A 22,094-nucleotide genomic window follows, 5' to 3' on the forward strand; every position below is an offset into this window, starting at 1 on the left:
TGTCCTGCTGTGGAGGGGCCCAGGGGCAGAGAGAACATGGCGTGCAGCGAGGCTCTGTGATGGGCAGACCCTCGCGGGATATGCGCTGGCGGCTCTTCCTGTAAGCCAGGCACCTGGAGGGGCCTTCACAGGAGCCTCTCCCCAGGGCCCCTGCTGTGCTGAGTTCCTGTGCCAGCAGGGGCAGGAAAATTCCAGGAAAACTTCAGGATGGTAGCAAAATCCCAGCTTTACTTTGCTCCACTTGAAAACAAGTCTCTGTCCCAAGGCCCTCTTCTGCCCTTGGACGAAACCTGATCCCTGTCCCGGGGCTTGAACCAGGGTTTTCTCAGTGAGGGGCAGCCCCTGCCCCTGCCAAGCTGCTTGGTTTGCAGCAGAGTCCTGGGGGCAGTCACGGGGCACGGGGCAGAGCTGGCAGGAGAAACGTTCAGAGTATCAGCAGAGGCAGTGGGGGCCGTGGTCACCCTGGGACCACGCCTGAGCCAGCTGGGAGCCCCTGGTTATGTGGGGAGGCCTGGGGCCTTGGGGAGGAGGGGCAGCTGGTGGGGGGTCTCCCAGCTTCCGAAACTCTGGCCGCTCCCTGTGGGTGCCGATCTTGATGGGAGGGAGGGAGGGTGGCCTCTCACCTCGCCCCTGGCGGCCACGTACCCTGCCCTCATGCCAGGTCTGTTAGGCCTTGCCGTGGCTTGGGTTCCCCTGGCAGGGCTGCACACCCGGGAGTCTGCCAGGCTCACAGCCCACCACCTTAGACAGGTCCCTGTAATGTGGGACCCACAGGGTTGTGAGAGAGGCCCTGGGCTCTGGGCCAGGGTAGACTCCAGAGAGAGGGCGAGGGAGAGGCCCTGTTCTGCAGCCCCCGTCCAATATCCGTGTGGCCCTCCTGTGTTCTGGCCTCTACCCAGGGTCCCACGCAGCTCTGGGAGCTCCTGGAGGTTGGGGTGACTCCCACATCTATTTCTAGAGGATATCAGCCCCGGCGTTGGGCTCAGGGTCAGGTGGTCCCCTGGTCACTCTCACCCTGCTCCAGGTGACAAGTTGCTCGCTCTCCAAGACCTCTGACCACAGGCTGACCTGCGCCTGTCTTCCCACCTGCCAGCACAACAGGAAGACGCTGGTCAATGAGGCCCGAGTTTCCTGATTTGTGTAACCAGAAGTCTCAGCGTAAAACCAGGCCTGGAGAGGAACGGAGGGCTCAGAAGGGCGCTTCAGGGAGCCTGAGTCAGCGGCCAGCACGAGGGGCGAGTCAGGGGCGAGCCCTAGTGTCCCCCGAAGACACTTGTGTCTAAGTCACCTCCCACCCTGTCCCCAGGCTTCCAGGGCCTGGTGGCAACATGGTCACTGGGAGGCCAGGCAGGCAATGCTGTGTAGGAGCCAGCTCTGCCCCAGCGGCAGTGGAGGCTGCTAAGGGGCCGGGACAGGACACCAGGGCACAGGGCGTGCACTGCAACCAACCGGGCCTGGCTCTTGGGACTCCCAAAACCGCCCCAAAAGCCCCCAGGGAGTGGCGGTGGGACCTGTCCCCACTAGGCCAGCCTCGGGCTCCGCCTCCTCTTTGGCCTCCTTCAGACGTGTGGCACTGGAGTCAGAGAGCATGTCAAGGGAGCGTTCTGCAGTGAGAAGAGGGACAGAGTCTGGAGCCACCCATCTAAATTAGCCCGCAGATGGCATTTCATTCCGTTAAGTGGCTTTTCCCCGTCACTGGTTTTGGTCTTACAAAGTGCCAATTTATCTGAGGAGCCAGATCCAGTTCTCCAAGCCTTAAAGGGGCAGGACTGTTTCCCAGCCCTACTGGACCCCTCCTCACCCGCTTCCCCACCTGCAAACCTGGGCAATCCTGGCCTGGCTGTCCAGGTGGAGCCTCTGCACTGACCAGGGAAGGAGCAGACCTGCGGGTGGGCGGAGGCAGGAGAGCTGGGAGCGGGCGTGGGGTGTGGTGGAGGGCGAAGCCAGGCCACTGCCCTGGGGAGGGGCGGGCTGGGGAGGGGAGCAGTGTTTATCTGCCGGACGAATGTGCGATATAAAGTTTACGATTTGTTTGGACTGTTCTGGAACACCCAGCAAACCCTGGGAGCAGAGGAGACCAGGCAGGGCTCGAGGCCAGGCCACGCCACCGCCCTCCCGGGCAGCCCAGCGCATGGCCACAGACCTCAGGACGCAGAAGGCGCTTAATCAGGGCTTAGGATGTGGTGCTCCCCTGGGCCTCCTGAAAGGCACTTTTCTCCCACGGATGACAGTGGAAGAGTGTTGCTCAAAAAAAGGGTCAAAAGGAAAAAGGCTTTGAAATTGTCCACAAAGCAACTCTCAGAAACAGCTGAGTCCCCAGACCAAATTTTTGTCCAAAAGTTCACATTATACGCTCCAATACAGCCCTGAAGCTCACGGCTGGTCCTAAAGTTGCCAGAGGGCGCCAACTTGTGGCGGCAGCTGATCCTGCAGGCAAAGCCCAGCCTCGCTCCCGTCCCCTCTCTGCTCCCTCCTCCCACCAACTCCTCCCGCTCCCTGAGTCCGAAGTTCGCCTGCTTCTCAAAGTGGTTCTGTGTCCCCGCCACCATGGGCTCGGGGGTGGGGCTGATTAAGAAAGGTGCAGCCAGAACTCTCTTTTTGGATGTTTCAGGTAAGAGAAACCAAGCAAATCGAATCCATCCTTCCTATAAAAGTTTATTGTGTAATCTTTTCCAAGAAGTGGTAAGGGCGCTGATTACAGTTACATAAAGATATGAAACGACAGAATATAAAAATAATTTAAACACACATATTAGTAACAAAGCAACAGTTCTTTCTACTAACAACTAGTAGGTAATCTTGCCCAAGATTTTTTAAAGGTATTAAATATGTTTTAGATAACAGTACATACGGACACACATGTACGAATACACTATGCTCACACACACACATACACACACGCACACACATATATATACAGCTCAAGTGTTTTCTTCTGTGCTTTCCAGCTAACTGATACAACTAAAGTAGAAAAACTGAAAAACTAGATGCCTGAGTGATCTTAAAGTTGAACAAAACACATATTGATGCAATTTGTGGAGACCTGCTAAGATTTCTCCCCAACCTCCTTGGTTCCTAGCCTTGTCTCTGTGGTTCTCATCTGAACAATTAAATGTGCCTTTCTGATCTGCTCAACGGCGTGCTCACTATGCTGCTAGTGGTGCCGATTGGGGAAGACTCCCTTTACCTGCTCTGAGTGCATCCTATGGACTAGGAAGGGGTGATTCTAAAGCTGAAGCCCTTAGCTTCTGATTACATCTGGCTTATTCTTTGCTTTAGAGCGAGGACCTCCCTGGTGATTTCATAGGGGAGGTCGGCGTTGACTTGGTCTTCCAGGTATCTCTCAATGTCTTCCACTTCCTTCTCCCAGAACTCCTTGGAGATGCTGAAGAGGGCCTCCAGGTTGATGTCCCCCAGGCCTTTCAGATTCAGGGCGTCCTCCTTAGGGATGTAGCCGATGGGCGTGAGCTTGGCGCTGTCCTCCCCATTGATCCGGTTGAACATCCACTCCAGCACTCTGGAGTTCTCACCAAAGCCTGGCCACAGGAATTTGCCTTCCTTGTCCTTCCGGAACCAGTTGACATGGAAGATCTTGGGCAACTTGGCTGCTGGGCGCTGGGCCATGCTCAGCCAGTGAGCCAGGTATCTGCCGAAGTTGTAGCCGAAGAAGGGTCTCATGGCAAAAGGGTCGTGCATGATGACTTTGCCTGTTAAATAGAGGGGCCCTTTGGTCAGTCACGTGCCCGAAGGCATAGGGACATGGTTTATGTGGACACGGCATGCCTGGTTCTCACTTCCTGCCCCTCTCTGTCCCCCACATACAGACACCGAGGGGGCGGAGGGGAGGGAGGGAGGGAGGGAGGGCCCGAGAGCTCTGACTTCCCCCCGAGTGGTTTCGAGTCCTGACTTGGTTTACCTTTGTGCTCTGCTGCCGCTGTGGCCTCTGACCTCATGGCAGCCCCCACAAACACGCCGTGCTGCCAGCTGAGAGCTTCATAGACCAGAGGGACACCTGGAGGAGGTCAAAAAATTCCTTCAAGGCTGTGACATTCAGACTCGAAGACCAGCGATGTACTTCACACATGAATCGACTTGGCAAAGTGGCATCTTTTTAGTTGTGCGAGTTTACAGAAAACTGCTAAGTCACCATTACACCAACTGAGGCCACAAAGTAAACAGTGAAATCCCATCCAGCCACTTTAGGGCACAGAGCCAGAAAGGCCTGAGGTGACCAACGGGTTGCCTCTACATCGGAGCGTGCCAGTCATTCTGGTTTGGGGGAAAGAAAGCTCCAGATCATTGGCAGCCTCTGACAAGGTCATGGGACGGAGAGATGTCACGGTTGCGTTTCAGTTGCCAACACCCTGTGCCCCACCCGGAGCGGAGGAGAGCTCACCTGCTGGTCTGCGGCCTCCAAAGATGATGCCCTCGATGGGCACACCTTCCGGAGACTCCCAGGCAGCATCGATGATGGGGCACTGGCTGGCCGGTGTGCAGAACCGCGAGTTGGGATGGGCGCAAGGTTCCCCTACGGAAAGAGAGAGAGTTCTTTAGCATCTGGCCCAAACGGGGCACCGGCAGCCCAGAGCGCGCAGCCTGGAGGGGGCTCACCATGCTGCGGGCTCCACTGCTTGTTCTTCCAGGAGGTGATGGTGACGCCTGCGGCCAGCGGCTCATCGATGCCTTCCCAGTAAACACCCCCGTCACTGGTCTCGGCCACGTTGGTGAAGATGGTGTTTCTCTGGATGGTCTTGATGGCATTGGGGTTTGTCTTCACAGAGGTGCCAGGAGCAACACCAAAAAAGCCATTTTCTGGGTTGATAGCCCTTAAGTTACCTGCACAACCAGAGAGGCAGTGGTGAATGCCAAGCATCTGCCCGCTGGATTCCGGACCGAGCCCTCCCCCCTTTTCCCTCCCTAGACCACACGCCGCCGTTCTCATCAAGCATCCTGGGCCTGAGACTCTCACAACTCTTTCTTCCTCTTCCATTTTCCACCAACACTATTTTAACAAGTGTTTGCATATGAACAATCGGCAATATGCGGCCCATTGAATCCAGATTGTTAAAGGATGCTCAGCTGGCAGAGTACATATTTCTTAGGTTTTGCAGACTCTGAACTAGCTGATCAATGCACCCAGCCCTGGATTTGGGAGAGCTGGCCATGGTTGAGGTTGCTAACCCACAGAAGTCCAGTTTTTATCACCGGTTTGCCCAAAGAGTCACCTTGGCTGTCAAACTTCATCCAGGCGATATCATCACCCACACATTCTATTTTCCACCCTGGGAGGGTGGGGTTCATCATGGCCAGGTTGGTCTTCCCACAGGCGCTGGGGAAAGCTGCCGCCAGGTACTTCTTCTCACCCGCAGGGTTGGTTATGCCCAAGATCTGTAGGAGACAAGTTTCTTCATTAAGCTCTCTGTTCTCTTCTGCCCTGAGGTCTAGGGATGTGCCTAGAGGTTCTGGAAAGGTAGACCCTCAAGATCTATCTCCATTCAAAGGAATGAAGTCCACGGGATCTCTCTGGTGGCCCTTGAGTCTGAGGTCCTTAGGAAGGGACACAGACTGTGGTGTTCGTAAATACCCATGGACTTTCCCTGTCTGCCTGTGAGTCTGCACACGCCAAGGGGAGCGGCAGCAGGCTTTCGGGTGCCACCCGGGCCTTGCACCCAGCCAGGAGGTCATGCTGCGCTTACCAGCATGTGTTCCGCCAGCCAGCCTTCCTCCTTGGCCAGCCGGCTGGCCATCCTGAGAGCGAAGCACTTCTTCCCGAGCAGCGAGTTCCCGCCGTACCCGCTTCCGAAGGAGACGATCTCTCTGCGGTCTGGCAGGTGGGCGATGAGCGTGAGCTCCGGGTTGCAGGCCCAGTTGTTGACCAGAGGCTCTGTAAGCAGGGCACGGCGCGTCAGCCCACGCACACGCTCAGTACACGCGCTTGCTTTTTATCGACTCTCGATTCTGAAAGGACACGCTTACTTTTCAGAGGCAGGGGGCACCCCACGGAGTGGAGGCACTTGATGAACTCGCCGTCGCCCAGGGCCTCCAGGACGCGGGTGCCCATTCGAGTCATGATGCGCATGCTGGCCACCACGTAGGGCGAGTCCGTCAGCTCGATGCCGATCTTGGCCAGGGGCGAGCCCAGCGGCCCCATGCTGAACGGGATGACGTACATGGTCCGACCTGAGGAGGGCCGGTGGGGATGGGTGAGCAATGACCTTGGCCTGCAGACGCAGCGGCATCACGTTCCACAGGGGACCCCTCGCTGTGGCCTCCCACCATCAACATCACCCTCGTGGCCACCAGCCCTAGGCTCCAGCAAAGTCCACTGCAGAGTGAACCAAAATGTCAAGTCACAAGTGGGCTCCACCACGCTGCTGGAACCCCAGTGTGGAGATCACGTGGGGTTCACGCGGGGTGTCTGCAGCGCAGAACTGGGGGCACCCCACAGGGAGTGGCTGTGGGAGCTGCCATTTCGGTCACGGCTGCCATCGGGGCAGACGAAGGGCAGGCCTGCTGTCCGCTGACGCCCCGCTCACCTGTCATGCACCCCGGGAATCTGGCGTTGAACGCTTTCTCAAAGTCCTCCTCTGACATCCAGCGGCCCAGCTGGCTGAGGCCGCTTTTGGAGATGGGCACCGTGTCTCTTTGCTCTTGGGTAATGATAACTGTCTTGCTTTCGATCCTGGCCACATCCCTGGGGTCAGTGAGAGCCAACCAGCTGCAAAAGTCCCAGGGTCCCCTTCAGTCAAGCACCATTAGGGGCAGGCCAGTCCCACTCATTATCACATTCTTCCCACGCCCAGCAGGACGCCGAGTGCATCGGCATGTTGCAGAGGTGTCTGCGGCCAAGCCAGCTAGCACCTGGTCAGGAAGACGTTGGCTAGGCCGTGAGCTAGGGTCAGGGACTGTCTTTCAACTTTATCAGGAATCTGGTTTGCAAGAGCATTTGCATGTCCCATCTCAATTAGGGATTGGGTGGCCCTACTAATGTCATCTTGTCTCTGTGGTTCTGACCATTTTATTAAGGTTCTAAAGTGTCTGCCAGCCCGAGAGGTCTTCGTTCAGCTCTGTGCACTGACACCAAGGAGACGGCCGGGGCCCGAAGTGCTGGGCTTACCAGTTGTCGTACTTGCTCAGCTTCCTGATGAGGCCCTGCTCCTGCATGTGGCCCAGCAGCCGTTCGTTCTCCTCCTCCGAGCCGTCGCAGATGTGGATGTGCTCCGGCTGGCACACCTTGGCGTTGGTCTCCACAAATTCCCTCACCGCCTGGGGCAGGCTGCCCAGGGTGCCCTGGACGACTTTGGCTGAGAAGTCCAGGCCATTGTGCAGCTGAGGAGGCATTTCTGCAGAGCTGTGGCAAGGGGCACAAACGCCGGGGTCGCCTGAAACAGAAAACACAGCCTTCCTGGACCAAAGTACCGGCAGACGCCTGCTGGCACCCTGGATGGACCACGTATGAGTTGCAAGTGGCGGGAGAGTCATTGCCCCGAGGAAAACAGAGTGTGTGGCTGCCGTAATTTTAGCGAGGTGAATAAGAAAGCTCAACCCACCTGCCTTCCTGTTGGGTGGTCTCAGCCAGAGATCCAAGGGGGCTTGCTGGGTTCTTCCCGCTGGCGATTGCGTTCCCAGTGGGAAGGCCGTGCTTGGTGCCAGAGCCTCCTGCCTTAAATACCATGGAGAACGGCCCTGCCCCTCTGGTACACGCGGAGAGGCTCGCCCGTGACGTCAGGGGCAGGTCTTTGGACCAGCGCCACGGTCAGGGATGTTTTGGACCAAGCCACCACAATAAACCCCAGGGAGATAATCATTGAGCAGACCGTCGTTAATGAGTGTTGGGAGGCCTCGGGCTGAGCGCGGCATAGTGAATCCTTACACAACTTCTGATTGACTAAACTTTGACCCTCTTCGCTGCTGATGCAAAACATACCCACCCTTTCTTTGACAGGCAGGTGGGGTCAAGGACAAGGTTGGCCAGGAAACTCCTGGACCTCAAATGTTGTTGGCAGCACACTTTGTGTGCCAACAGGCACCGGTTGGCAAAACACTACAGCCTTGAGGTGTCACCGCACAGCCAAAGCTCATGAGCAGAAGCACCCTACAGCCAGCATGCACCTCTTGGCAGCCATCTGCACCTTCTGAGCAGACTGGGTGCTGATGACCTTATTGAGTGTGTGCTGTATACCCTTGCCACCCCAAAATATAAACTCTCTGAGGGCCGGGTTTCTGCCTATTTGCTCATGTTTGTACCTACAGCACCTGCACATAGCAGGCACCACATGCATACATGCTGAACCCCATTCTAAGTACTCTGCATCAACTAACCTCTTACCACCAGCCAAGTGCAACTCCGAACAACCCTACGTACGGACAAGCACTGAGGAAGAGGTCCAGTAGCTACGCCCGGGTGGCTGGCAGGAGGCAGGGAGGACAAACACAGCAAGCCGGACTCCAGCACGTCACCCTTTCATGAGGAATCCTTACCTCTTCTGGAACCTTCCATGTATTCCCCAAGAAGTCCTAGGCTAGGCACCGTCACCCCCAGGGCCTAGCAGACACATTTCACTTCCCTTGACAGTGGGAGTCTTGGGCATGGAGGGGGCTTGGCGGTTTTGCAGGACTATACTTAAGCAAGGAGACCTTTATAACAGTTGCAAAGAATTTGCTTTGCAAGCAATCAGAACTTCAGCACAAGTTAACAAACCCTGGAGGCTGCTTGCTGGGTTTCGGGAGTACTGGGTGAGAAGTCAGGAGAGGGGGCCAGCTCCCAGGACTGACTGCCCACAGGAAGAGGGGGCTCCTCAGGACCCCCCTGCCTCCAGCGAGGCAGGGTGAGGACTTGGCTCACCACCCTCAGGCGGGGGTGTGGCTCATGCTTGTACAGAGCCTCGGAAAATTCCAGACCCTGAGAATGGCCGACTGTGCCTGAGAGCCTTAAGAAGCCGCTCCTAGGATCCTGGTCCACACCGCAGCACTCAGTGGGCTCACGTCTCCACTGCTACCGAGATGATCAACCTGCTACCGAGCTTCGTTTCTTCAGGTTTTGGGGGAGCTTTCAGTGCAAACACGGTAGGGGTGCCCTGTTGGCATGAGGCTACTTCCCCTCTTTTATGGGGACTCAGGGGGGCCATTTATCACGGGAACTCTGCTGTGTCTAAACCCAACCTGAAGTCGTGCCCGGCTGCACGGGCCCTTCCTTAGCACCTGACCTGGGTGGGATTAGGCGTTCAAACACAGCCACGTGTGGCACACGCCTGCGTGCTGGTGTGCACGCTTCACCCCACCAGCTCCGTGCAGTCCCATTTTGCTGATAGAACTGTAAAGGGGCTGACTCCCTGGAAAAGCTCAGAGATGAGGAAGCAGAACTTGGAGTTTGGAATGTTCCACGCAAATCCAGGTGTTTGTTGTGAGTCTCCCGGGAGGGAGGATGCAGCTAGTTCGATTGACACGCAGGCCTGGTGAGTCACCCTGACCTTCACCCCCTTGGCAATGACCACGGAGGGGTGGCCTTAATCCCCTGCCACTCTCCCTTGTCAAACCCTGAAAAGCAAATGCTGGGCCGCAAACTCACTCAGTGCAGAGTTCTCGGGAAGAGCAGACACAGAAGGGGGGGTTGAGGACACAGGGCGCAAGTATGGGCAAAGGTCCTTTGTCCCCGGTTGATGGCGCCCTGCGACCCACCAACTTCCCTGTCCTTAGAGACTCCCTGCCCCAAAGCGGCTGGTTGGGCAGCACCTCCGAGGGGTTCAGCTGCCTCAGTGTCCCACTTGACCGTCATCTTGGTTGCACACGAGAACCAAGAGGAAGTCCTCACAGAGGGTCTCCCGCTGAAGGGACCTGAGTGGATGCTGAGTGTGCCCTGGGGTGGGGGCTCTGGGGTCTCCCACTGGAAGTGAGCTGCACCTGTGGTTTCTGGGGACAAGGCTGCAGAGACCCCCTGCTTTTCAGGGACTTCACTTTGATACGTGTTCCTCTAGGCCCAAGGTCGTTCTTTATAAAACACTGTAAGAGTTGATCCCAGATACAAAACTGCCTTGGGAAAAGAAGGAAAAGGAAAAGGCAGTTTTAAGAGGAGACCCACTCCCTCCCGTGGCCGTTCCACACCCGTTGGTAAACCACCTCACACCGGGACGGCCGCGTCCTCCACCTGGGGGAACCAGGTCCGAAAAGGCGAAGGGATTGTTTTGAATCCAAGTTGCAAAAAATCACATTTCTCTAGGAATCTCCAACACAAACATGTATTAAATGTGCACTAGGTCCCCAGCATTGGGGACAAATTGGGTCACAAGCGCGGGCTTCTGCGTGTCAGAAGGGAACATATTACATGCTCTGTCTGGTGTTAGCACCTTTACCATCTTTACAGTGTTACAGATCAGGAACCCGGGGCTCGGGGAAGGAAGCACACACAATCACTCAGCAAACACTGGCTGAGCAGCCGCTACTGCCCAAACTCTGAGCCCATGACTCTCTTTTCCTTCATATCCCCCAGCACTTCCTTGTTGAGCACACATTGGTCACTTACTGCATACCCACTCCAGGCCACCTTCCCGGGGTCATGGGTGCTTCCTGCTCATGGTCACTGTCCTGAACTCCCTGTCAACATCACCCAGGGGACTATAAAACAGGCACCGATGGATTGTCAGCCCACATGAGGGTCCACCAAAGAGGCCAGCTCCACAGCCAAGGGGACTTTTGCCCAGGTGCCTGAGCCCCAAGCCAGCATGGGGCCAGCCCACTGCCCCTGGCCGTCCCACCCGCAGGAGAGAGGAAGCGCTGCCGGCAGGGGGGCATCTCCTGTCACCCACGCTGTGCTGCCACCGCTGGTGTCCCCCAGGCGGTCACAGGGCTCTGGACGAGGGAGGGAGCGCGACTCAGAAGAGCCTGAGGATGCGGTGCAGGACCGAGCACTCAGAAGGCCACAGACACCGCGACCTGCCGCAATTCCACAGGGTGGCCAGGGAGGGGTGGGGCGCCAAATGCCAAGTTCCAGGCAAGCGTGGACAACGGGTACAAACCACGCGGAGGGTCCCCATGACGGTGTGTGCCTGACCTGCCACAGTGCTTCCTGGCCACCCGAAGGCCATGAAAAACCTGCTCATCAAAGGCCACCAAGACCAGAGCCCGAAGCTCACGTGGCTCAGACTCGTGGTTTCCAAACTGCACTGAAGGGCCCCAGGGGACCCCCTGAGCCTCCACCAAGGAGAGGGACGAGGCCCATTGGCCATGCCCAGAGCCCCCTGCTCCACCGCAGCTGACGTCACTGGTGTGCATATTGGATCTGTTTGCACAAGGACTTTGACAACCCAAAACATGGGGATGCATGGTGGCAACCAAGCCCTTCCCTGTTGAGGATCACAGTCCAGTGCTGGCCGCCATCTTCCTCAGCTCGTCCCTCACTGCAAGACCAGGACTGCCAGTCTGCCCCGTCACGGATGGATGGGCTCCTCCCGCCTGGGGGTGACAGAATGGCCTTCCGTTCAGGAATCTGAATTCACAGGAAAGCATGACCCGTAAAGAAAAAGGCAATCACGGCTTCCCAGAAGGCGACAGGAGGAAACGGTGTCTACCCCACGCCCGGAGCCAAAGGTGTTTGTGCAAATGGACCCCAGTCTCCGCGGCGGCCGTGGGCGTGGTGGGCACAGCTGGCGGCCCGAGGAGGTCTCTGACAGGAGGCAGCGCTGCTCGGCCCTGCCACGACCCGCCGCAGGATCGTCATCTGGGCCATTCAGGCCATCCACCCCAACTGTGTTTGCCAGGGACAAATATTTGGATGTTCTGCGTTTACGGGGCAACGGCAATCTCCTGGCAGGCTGGGCGGCATGCTCACAGCGATGAGTGGACCCAGTTCCTGTTTTGGTGCCACACAGTCATACATCTGGAAGGTCCTTGGCAGGTTGCACTTGTCTAGCTGCGCAGGTTGGGTCCCCTGTGTTTTGGAACTAGACAGAGGGGTGGGTGGGCAACACTGCAGCAGGACCACCCTGTTGATCACCTTACAAGGGTCAGTTTTGCGTTGTGTGAACTTCACCCCAATGTTGTGTGCAGAAGGGGGCCGTGCACTCTGGTCCTTTATTTTGAAATTGCAGGAAGGAGGTGGAGAGAGTGTGGCGGGCCTTCCCAAGCCAACCCTCTGCGCTGTCCTTTCCACTTCCCCACCCAGCCCTGAGGTCCAGGACGTGGCCTCAGCTGAGTGCTGGCCAGCAGGCTCTCCAAGGAGAAAGTGCTCAGCAGTTACCTTGCCCCCTGTCACTGCCTCGTTTTGTTGGCACACTTTTTCCAGAGTGAAGAAGTACCAGTGAACTGGAACCTGTGCTGACGGAGTGTGGGGTTTGCAAAGACGTGTCTGGAAGACACACCGGGAAGCGCCGGTGTCCAGTGCCGGGCCTTCTGGAGGGAGCGTGGTGTGGTCTCCGACATTCAGAGGCTCCTCCGTCGGCTGAGGCAGAGGATGACGGGGCTCTGTGGTGACAGATGGCATGCTTACTGGAGCTCAGCGCCATGTGCCACCCGTCCCATGAGGGATGGCCCTCCGGAGCGCAGCGTCCCCGTCACCCTGCCTGAGGTGGACAGTTAGCCCGTGTGGAGGCTGCAGGACAAGGCGTGGCAGGCAGGAAACGCAGGCCCTAGGCCACCTCGCTGTGCCTACGTTCTTCCTCCTGAGAGCCCCACAGCCACTCGCTGCCCACCATGGCGTCCATGGGCCTCCGTGGCCTGGCTGTTTGCAGGGATGGCACCCCCGCTGGAATGGGGCTCCACCCAGACCCCACGGACCCAGATGCAGGAGGCTGGGATGGTTCCAGCCCAGCTCCTCCAGAAACCTGCCCAGTCCTTCCGCTTGCTGTGCTGCCAGGGAGGAGGGAGGCTCTTGGGCCTGCTGGCAGAGCCCTGCCCTTTGCACTGTGCACATACACACCCCGCGGTAGATGCAAAGCCCACGGTGGCTTTCCTGCTGGACCCCAGCCCTCTCGCCTGCCTGCGACTCGTCAGCCTCTCTTCTCTCCCTCCAATTTGCTTTTACAACCAGGCCTTGTTTTCTCCTTCCGTTTGCATGCTGTAGACAAAGTGTGCACAGACCAGTTTGCCTGAACGTTCCATCCTTCCCACTTATTCTGAGCCTTCGTCTGCAGATGGCTTTCCACGTCACGGATGCTAGCTGACTTACAGAGCTCCACGTGGCCTTCTAAAATGCAGGCCATCTGTGTGAGACTCTAGCCTGATCAACGGTAGAACTGGCAGACAGAGAGGTGGCCCCCACTGACTCTGCCCAGAACCTGCAGTCCCTGCCAGCCCCGGTTTCCTCATCCGTGAGGTGGTCCGTCATGCTCAAATCGCTCACGACTTCAGGCACGACTGAGTGAGTAAGTCCGTTTTCTGAGCGTTTGCTCACAAACCGGTCACAGAGCCCTGCTCCAGACGCTCAGTGACCACAGCTGCACCAGCAGAGCAGGGCGGAGAGGGCTCATTGCATAGCTACCACACAAACCATGCAGCACGCTCATTGTGCAGGGAGAAAACGGATCCATTCCGCGGTACAGTCCCCTCCACTGGAAGGAAAGTAATTGCTCGGGAACTGAACTCCACCCTCTGCCAGCTCCCTGGTAACCATGTCCCGCTTGCCTCGGATGCTGCTGCTCGTAACAGAAACACCTTTTCTGATCCATGCTGGAGATAAATCCTAAACTCAGTAAAGCTAACTCGGCCTGTCTGCCCTTCTAACAGGGCGCAGACTCACAGGCTCCGCTGAGAAAGCCAGGTGGGCCCAGCCCAGCAGCCCAGGCTGCTCCGGCTGGTCATCTAACTTTGCTGTAGTAACCGGAAGTACTTCCAAGTTGAAGGATAGTGGAAATCGAGCCCTGGGGACAGCTGCTCCCATAGCCTGGTACTGAAGCAAGTCTGTGTCATGCACACAGGAAACACTGTCTGTCTGGAGATCCACCCCAACTCTGCCGAAGCAAGGGCTACCGGCAAGCCCCTCCCCAGGGGACAGTGCTGCTCTGCAGGCCACCACAGGGCAGTGTCAGGGCAAGTGCTCTCACATGTGTCTGGGATATTGGAAAAGAAACTCATTGAGTAGCCGACAACTCTGCACCGAGGGAGTTTTCAGTCCACCACCGAGGGGAGGGGGCTTCTCAACAGGTGGGGGCTTCTGGCTGGAGAGTGGGAAGCGGGAATCAGGGCAGCTGCGCGTTCTCGCGCGGGCGGGGTTCTGTCCTTCCTGGATTCTCCGTGGTTTTCCACCGAGAGCCAGCCAGGGTTGTGCAAGGTTTCTTTCCCCAGCTTGGCTCGAGGAAGCTGTGGCCAGAGGCAGCCTGAGTGCCCCATCTTGTCCCGTCTTGTCCCACGCTGACCTGGCCCAGCCCGCAGGGACAGGGCAGGGTCGTCTCTTTTGGGAGCAGCTCCGAGCTCATAGGCTCTCCAAGTAACAGGGTCAAGTGCCCCAGCGCTGGGACCAGTGCCTGGCTTCAGGCATGAACCTCCTCATGGAGGCTGTTCATCTGCTGAGCAGCCGACTGCACTTGACCAGAGGGGACATTGGAAGCCAGGATGGGCTCAATCCTGCGGGTTCTGGTTGGGGCTCCTGGAGGAGCCGAGCAGCGTGCAGTGCAGGCCTGCGTCGCAGACCCTGCAGGTCGATCCCACTCTACCTAACCACGGACTCATGCCGCTGGGCCTCCTCAGGCTCCCCATCTGTGGTCAGAAGAGGTGGACTTCTCCCGGTCTCCAAGGCGAGTCAGTTCTGAGGTCGGATTGGGTACTGCAGATGGACTCCCCTAAAGAGCACCAGGCACGGTCAGCCAACGCAAGAGCTACGGAGGAGCAGCACAGTCCCGGTTCCTCATGGACAAACGCCCCAGCGTGCTTAACGTGGACTGTTGTGGGGCGCTGGGGTGGGAACTGAAGGTGGAGGCCGACGTCTAGAGGCCTAGGACCTCACTCCTACCATGTCCCCCTTGCCCCGACCACACCCAACACACCGTAGGCACAAACCCAGCCAGGAAGACCCTCTACACAAAGAGCCGTGCCCCGTGAGCCTGCAGGTGACTCGGCCCCAGGCCAGCTGTCTGGCAGCAGAGGCCCTGCAGGGAGTCCCAGAGCACAGGCTGATGGCGCGTGGTCTGGGCGCTTTCAACTTTTCCGCATACTTTCCCGTCTGGACTTCTCTCATTTCCTTGAATCAGACCTACAATATTATCCCCTGTGGACCAACCGGCTGGTCCTTCAATAGCGGTGCTGTCCCGTCGTCCACGCTTCCAGAGCACACACTGCCCCAGACTCGCCGAGCCTCCCCAAGCAGGCCCCTCTGAGCTGTGTGGTTTGCTTCTCTCACGCTGTGACCGCTGGGGCCACAAGATGCCTGTCCCTCCAACCAAACACACACACTGAATAGCTAGAGGCGTTTCCCAAGTCCTCCAAGTCAGCGCGGAGGAGCCCCTGTCAGCACAGCCCGGAGCTCGCTGGGAGTGCGGGTGGACACGGGAGAGGCCCGCCCCGACAGCTGTGGGCCGGCGGGACCCCTTTCCGCCTGGCCCAGCGCACTCCAAATGCAAGCTGCTGGAAAGATCCTTTTCTCATTGGCCCTTTGGTAAGTGCTGAGCATGAACAAAAGTTCATTCCGAGTTGGGTGCCTAATTTTTATTAATAATATCCCCACTCCATCCATCACTGCTAACTAACGGGAACACTTAGGGAAATTAATTTAAACCTGGCAAGAGGAAAACACTGTAGTCCATCGTTTCCCCTCTCCAGGGAATTCCAAGACTTTGGCTGCATTGAAATGTGCTCGGAACCTCGAGTTGGCCGCCTCGGCTCCCCCAGAGGAGGCCAGCCTCTCCTCAGTAACGAAGCGCCCCGCACAAGGGGCAGTGGCAGCAGGTCTGCTAATTACTTCCCGACCCCCCACCTGTTCTCCAAGTGCTGGTGTGGTCCAGCCCGCGGACGGCGTGGGCGCAGGGCTGGCCCGTGGGGTGGGGCAGCTGCCCTTCCTTCACAAGGACTCGGGGCCTTGCCAGGGGGCAATTCCTCCTGTCAGGCATCTACATTTTTACCCAAAGGTAGAGAAAAATGCGACAGGAAAACCAGGCGAGATGCGGGAGCCGAGCAGCCCCGAGAGGCTCGTCTTTCTTTGTCCTGTCCCTGGGTACCGGTCCCTACTCAAACCTGGAACTCAGGGACCCAAACGTGGCTGGCGGTGGGCCAGTCTTCAGGGGTTCATGTTTATTTGTTTTCAGCAAAATACAACGTCTGGAATAAAAGTCGGAGACAGCACAGGCACATCCCCACAGAGACTCCTTCCAAAACCTGGATGCGTCACAGGACAAGGGACGCTGGACCTCCAATGGGCCGCCCAGGGGGCTGGATGGAAGGTGAAGGGTTCAGGCACTTTGGCTTGGAACGTGTTTCCAAGGTGCAGGGTTTGAAGACAGGTAGCTCATGCTTCTGCGTTCAGACATTTCTGCAAGCATACTGAACGTGGGAAGCCTATTTCAACAGTCTTAAAAGGAACTTTATCTTTTTAATTTAATGTTTAAATTAATTTGTTTTACAACTCCTTCTAGAAGCTTCTTAGGTTTCTGAGAGTACTTATTTTTTAAGTTGTTCGTATTTCATTTTTGACTGACACATAATAATTGTACACCTTTACAGCTTTGTTTTCTCCCTTTCAGGTGAAAATCGCAGGTGTCCTTTCTGTCCCAGTGGTCTTCTCGGCCTCCATCTGGAGAGCAGAGACAGGGAGACGTGGGGTTGAATAACAGCATTCAGCAGGTGGCCCGTACAGACCTGCTCCTGTGAATTTTTAATAATAAATTCTTTGGAAAAACTTCTTGGACTTCCTTTGTCGTACTTTTAACAATTGAGCACGATCCTCATCAGACAGCTTCTTGCGAGCTGTCAGATTATTTAAATGACAGATGAATGTGCTCGGTACATACTGAAAAAAGAGTGTTCTCTCTGCTGCTTTGATGGGCACCATTCGGGCTTTTCAAAATAAAGGTTCTGAGCACTTTAATTTTGGAGTGACTTGCCGTAGTTCAGTAAAGAGATTTAAAATGCTCTCAACTACTTTGGAAAAGAACAGAAAGAAAGTTTTGTGCTTCGTTACAAACAGACGAACACTCCACAAGTGACATTTGAAAAGCAGCACGGTGGGTAATCACTGCTCAAAATACACTTGGAAGCGCTTTGCTCTCATTGTTCTTTATGTATCTAATTGTTCCAGGTATTGTCACGTCAAAAAAAAGTTCCATGTGACGTGTGTTGTTCCTGAAGAAAAGGAAAAAAAAAAAAAAAAAAAGCCCGAGTCAAAGATGAGATCCAACTTTGCCTGGGAAATCGAGGCCCACACAGGTCAACAGGGTGAATGTGGAGGCCGCCTCGTCCCTGCTGCAGGCCCTGTGTCCTAGGTAATGGGCCTGGACGTGCTGCAGGCCTGCCCCCTGCTGCTCCATCCCACGCTCTGCAGAGCCTTGGTCGTTGATGAGCACAGGGCACAAGGCCGAGGGGTGAGGTGACATAGGAGAACTTACAGGACAACCAGAAGAATCCTGAACATTTCGGTCCCTAGTCTTCTATTTTTTTTTAGTGTACCCCTTCTGCTGAGCCTATCCTCTAAATCAGAGCATGGTCAGCCCCTGGGAGCCGCCAGGACTGCAAAACAAGCTGAACTTCAGTGAGTTAACTTTGATCATAACCTCGAGTTAGCCTCACCCCCACCTCAGGGCCTTTGCACGTGCTGTGACTCCACCTGCAGCACCTGTCCTGGTTTGTGCATAGTTGAGCCTTCTTGTCATTCCCGGCTCAGAGGTGCCCACACCTCCAGCACCCGGCCCCCAACCCGCAGCATTCCCTCCTGATGTTGTTCACTATTCGACATTAGCTTTCTCACTGCTGGTCTACCTGCTAAGTCGGAATCGCTGAGAGGACATGAGCTCTGTGCGGGACAGCACTGTCTAGGTCACAGCTGCGGTCCTCAGCCCCGAAGACAGTCCACCAGGGCGAGTGTTGGACAACACTTGCTGGCAAGAGCGGCTTCAGTGTTTCTAACCATCATGCTGCTGATTCTTGGGTCCGAAGCACCGTGGAGTTGTGACTTGGGTCTGAAGTTCCTGCAGGCCAAGGCTGGTGCTCTGGGTGGCACACGGCCCCGTTCCCCTGCAGGCCGGCATGGTAGCCTTCTCATCTAAACATCCGTCTCCAGGGTTCTGCTGAGGTGGGATAACAGCCCCCACTGCCAGGCTGCCCCGGCGCTGGTTTAGGGATGTACGGAGCCAGGGGTCCTAACCCTGGCGAGTGGGAAGCTCAGCCTGGTGTCCACGTCCCCCTTGCCCCGGAAGACAGCCCAGAGGCCCTCCCTGTGCAGGGCTTGGTCTCGCCTCCTCCAGAGCTCACTTACTTGCCTGGGATACTTTACCTCGCTCCTTTCCTGAGACCCCAGAGCCTCTTTCTGCAAAAATTCTTCATTTAGAAAATGAAATACAAAAATAAAGAAGAGTCTTGCCAGATTTAACGGCACCACTACATTAGGTTACTGTAAGTTAGCCAAGTGACCGACATAAAGAGATGGATGGGCTTTTAGCCTCCTGAACACAGCATCTTCTAGAACATTGCAGGGCCTGACCTTCCAAACACACTCTCGCCCACGACAGAGCCCTCGCCTCTGCCTCAGGGCTGCCTTTGGAGACGTGTGGGAGGCTTTGAGGTTGTCACAAAGATGGGGAGTGGCACGGGCACTGAGGGGCAGGGCCCAGGGACACTCCACATCCTGCCGAGGGCCACACAGGGCCAAAGAAGAGTATCTCCTGGGAGTCTCTGCACCCTTGGGACCTTGTGGCAGGCACTGACTGAGGTTGAACCCTGCCACGGGCAGGGGTTCTGCGTCCCTCTGGCCTGGGAAGGAAACACAACAAGCTCCCTTAGGTGGGCAAGCCGTGCCCGCTCCTCTCCTCAAGCACGGCCGTGCCACGAGTCACGTCACGCAGTAGAGCACGAGGCAAGAGCATATTTTATATTAGTGATTCATGTATGTTTTTGAAATTAAACAATAACTTCCCTCCCGCTCTGCTCGTTTACATAACCACGCCAGTGAAAGCTCTTATGAGTCAGGAAGGAGAGGGTTTGGGGGCTCAAGTTCATCCTTTATCACAGGATAATCAGTCACCATTCGCCAGAAGCCAGCTGAGCACCTGGAACACACTGCTTTAATGAGACCCTTCTCTGGTCATTATTAATTAATTTATTCATTTATTCATTAAACCTTTCAGGGTAATTTACCATCTGAAAAGAGCTATAATGGCAGAAACACAGGCTTGTTGGAGACAGTCTCTAATTTAAGCCTGAATGAGCCACTTTAGAAAATATTGAAAAGTTTTTCAATATTGAAAGTACCAAAATTAAAGAGAAAAAAAAAAAAAAAGCAACAATCGTGGTGGTAAATTACAATATGCTAATGTATAAGAAAGGGGATGACATACTCATCACTTGCAGTAAAATGGTTATTATAATAATATGGTATTATAAAATTGATATGGTTATTATAAAATAATAGGGAATTTATCTTACATTGTTTTGCATTGAGAAATAATAAAATTACCGCTGGAAAACAAATTATGCCTTCCATCGTCCTTGTGAAACATTAGCTAGGCCCGGACTGCGCTCTAGAAACTTCCTTTGTTTTGCTGGGGGCTTCTGGAGGGCGGAGCTGTCTGGGAACAGTGGGGTTCTCAGGTCTTATCCCAGGCCCAGCTCTGGGGTGCAGAGAGAGTCCCACAGGGGAGGCACAGAGACCACGCCCTGTGTGTGCCTCCTCAGAGGCCTACATTGATGTCCTGGTTTGGTCAAGCTGTTTAAGAACTGCAGAGAACCTTCTGGAAGAACGATGAATCCCTCCTCACCCAGCCTCCCAGCCCGCATGGTCACATGATCAGCTCAGGCCTCAGAGCTGGGACGGGGACCCTTCCTCTACACCCCTGTCTTGCCACGCCCAGAGCCAAGCTGCTCCTTGAACTTGGAATTCAGCTGAACTCCCTCTGTGCTGGGGTAGAGGAGCGCAGGGCGCTTCATGCTCCCGCGACACCCGAGGCCCGGGCTCCACTTGGGCCGGGAGTTATTTTGACTGAGAACCTGAGTGAACGCTGCCAAGGAGAGAGGGAAAAAGTCACCAAATGCCAAAGAGGACAAAATGTTCCCTATTTGGTGGCAGGACAGATGAAATCGATGTCATCCAGTGCAGGCGGTCTGTGAATACCCCTCCTGGGGCTGGAGACCACCCGGTCCTGGGGAGAGGTGCCCTTAGACTCCTACTTGGTGGCTTGGGCAGGAGGCCTGGGGAGGGGATGGCAGGGAGATCGGGAGCAAGAGGCCTTGCAGCGCGTGTGACTTGGGGCAGCCGCTTGCCTCTGTTTCCTCATTGGAAGTAGGAGGACAAGAACAAACCTCCTGCAGAGGCCGTGCCCAGGGCCCAGGGTCCTCAGCCACGTCCTGGTCCATCACTGTTCTCTCAACCGCAGGATCAAGAAGCCCCAGCGAGGCCTCACACTCGGCCTGCACCTTGCTGACTCCTGCGAACCTCGGCAAGGGCAGAGGAGTCAGAGGGAGCCACGCTCGGGACCCTGCAGCCACCGTCACCCCCGCTCCGAAGCGCCAGTACCAGACTGTCTGATCATGTTTCCAAATGAAAGTACACTTATAATTTGTCTGGCTTCTTAATTTCTCCTAAGACAAAGTGACAGACTCCTCTGCTCTCCCCCTCTGTGTTGGCTTCCATTCTTTCTTTCTTTATTTTCCGCCTCGCCCACTCCTCCCTGTTGCTCAGCCTCCCGCGGCATTCAGCTGTCACTGCGGCATTAGCCCACTGTCTGCCTGGCAACCCACTATTATGCACTTATTTTATTACTTGGTTTCCTACCCTGATCTTGTGATTCATCCCTAACCTTTCCTGACTGTAACATAACTCCTTGGCGGCTCCTTCTCCCCCCTCCAGCCTCCTCAGCCTTAACTTTCAGATGTCAATATCTGTTCCGCCCGGTGTGGTCAGCGCCCGGGAAAACAGACTTCTCTCTAGCTCCAAGCCCACAGCCTTGTTTTCACTCCAGCAATCAGTTTAAGCAAATGAAGTGCTGTGCTCAATGTTTCCAAGTCCTGCTCAATAGGAGCTGGAGAGGTAAACAGTCATCGGGAAGGGACGGAGGTGAAAGTGGGCCCCACGGGCAGGTCCTGGACCCAAGACAAAAGCCAGGACACTCCTCTTTGTAACCCGACCTCCCAGGGCAAATGTGTCAGCAGAGGATTATATAAACAGGTCGAGGTCCACTATCAGATGAACTGGGCATGGGTTCTAGATGTTTCAAGAATTGCATGGGATGATTTTTAAGAAGGGTGAGGAACATCTTGTGTGAAGGTGCCCCATTCAAAGGAAACTCGATACATGAAGCATCCAAGGGACAGAGCACTGTCAGTTCTCTCCCTGGGAACACCAGTGAGGAGCTGTCGGGGCTGGATCTTCAGGGAGATGTGTCCAAGGACTAGAGCTGGTCTCTGATGCAAAATCCAAACACTCTCAGGTCTATTTACTGATGAATGTGAAGTTCAGATTGGGAAAGTGGATTAAGGACTTTGAAAGCGCACGTGCATCAGGAGTGAGCTTGGCCACGGTCCCAGCTCCTTTCTCCTGACCTGGTTGGTCATAAAGGTGAATCCAACCCCCCAACATCACACAGAGACACCCAGCACCTGGGAGTGAGCTTCATCAGCAGAAATAGTTATCTAAAGACATCAGCCTCCTGCTTTTACCATCCCAACCTCTCCTAATATGCCTGCCCTCTCCCGCTCTCTCCTATCTTCCCATTGTCCATGGGTCAGTCTCTTCTTTCCCTTCACAACAGTTCAGCTGAGATAAAATTCACACCCTCTAAAATTCACCCTTTAAAAACGTACAACTCGGTGGTTCTTAATGCACTCGCAACATCGTGCAACCCACAGTGCCATCGCCTTTAGGACATTTCACCTCCCCTGAAAAGAGTCACACCCCCGCCAGCAGCCACTGTCCCCTCAGCTCCCCTCCAACCCCGCAGCAATCACCCGTCCCTTTCCAGTCTCAGAGA

The 22,094-nt window shown here is 55.7% G+C and overlaps 1 protein-coding gene and 1 long non-coding RNA gene across 2 annotated transcripts; one reads left to right on the forward strand and one right to left on the reverse strand.

The window, feature by feature from the left end:
* Positions 1-2,635: 2,635 nt before the first annotated feature.
* On the reverse strand, positions 2,636-7,687 carry Pck1 (phosphoenolpyruvate carboxykinase 1). The gene is made up of 10 exons (XM_047534453.1): positions 7,551-7,687; positions 7,118-7,382; positions 6,537-6,718; positions 5,977-6,180; positions 5,697-5,884; positions 5,226-5,388; positions 4,612-4,836; positions 4,397-4,528; positions 3,917-4,012; positions 2,636-3,707 (listed from the first exon to the last, which is right to left on the reverse strand). Exons 2-10 carry the CDS (start codon positions 7,339-7,341, stop codon positions 3,253-3,255), a joined length of 1,869 nt encoding a protein of 622 aa, XP_047390409.1. The 5' UTR covers positions 7,342-7,382; positions 7,551-7,687; the 3' UTR covers positions 2,636-3,252.
* Positions 7,688-11,974: 4,287 nt separating this feature from the next.
* On the forward strand, positions 11,975-16,783 carry LOC124977521 (uncharacterized). The gene is made up of 3 exons (XR_007107196.1): positions 11,975-15,580; positions 16,227-16,361; positions 16,662-16,783. It is a non-coding gene; the product is annotated as an uncharacterized LOC124977521 (long non-coding RNA).
* Positions 16,784-22,094: the final 5,311 nt, after the last annotated feature.

This window comes from Sciurus carolinensis, chromosome 2 (genome assembly GCF_902686445.1).
Source record: "Sciurus carolinensis chromosome 2, mSciCar1.2, whole genome shotgun sequence".
NCBI lineage: Eukaryota > Metazoa > Chordata > Mammalia > Rodentia > Sciuridae > Sciurus > Sciurus carolinensis.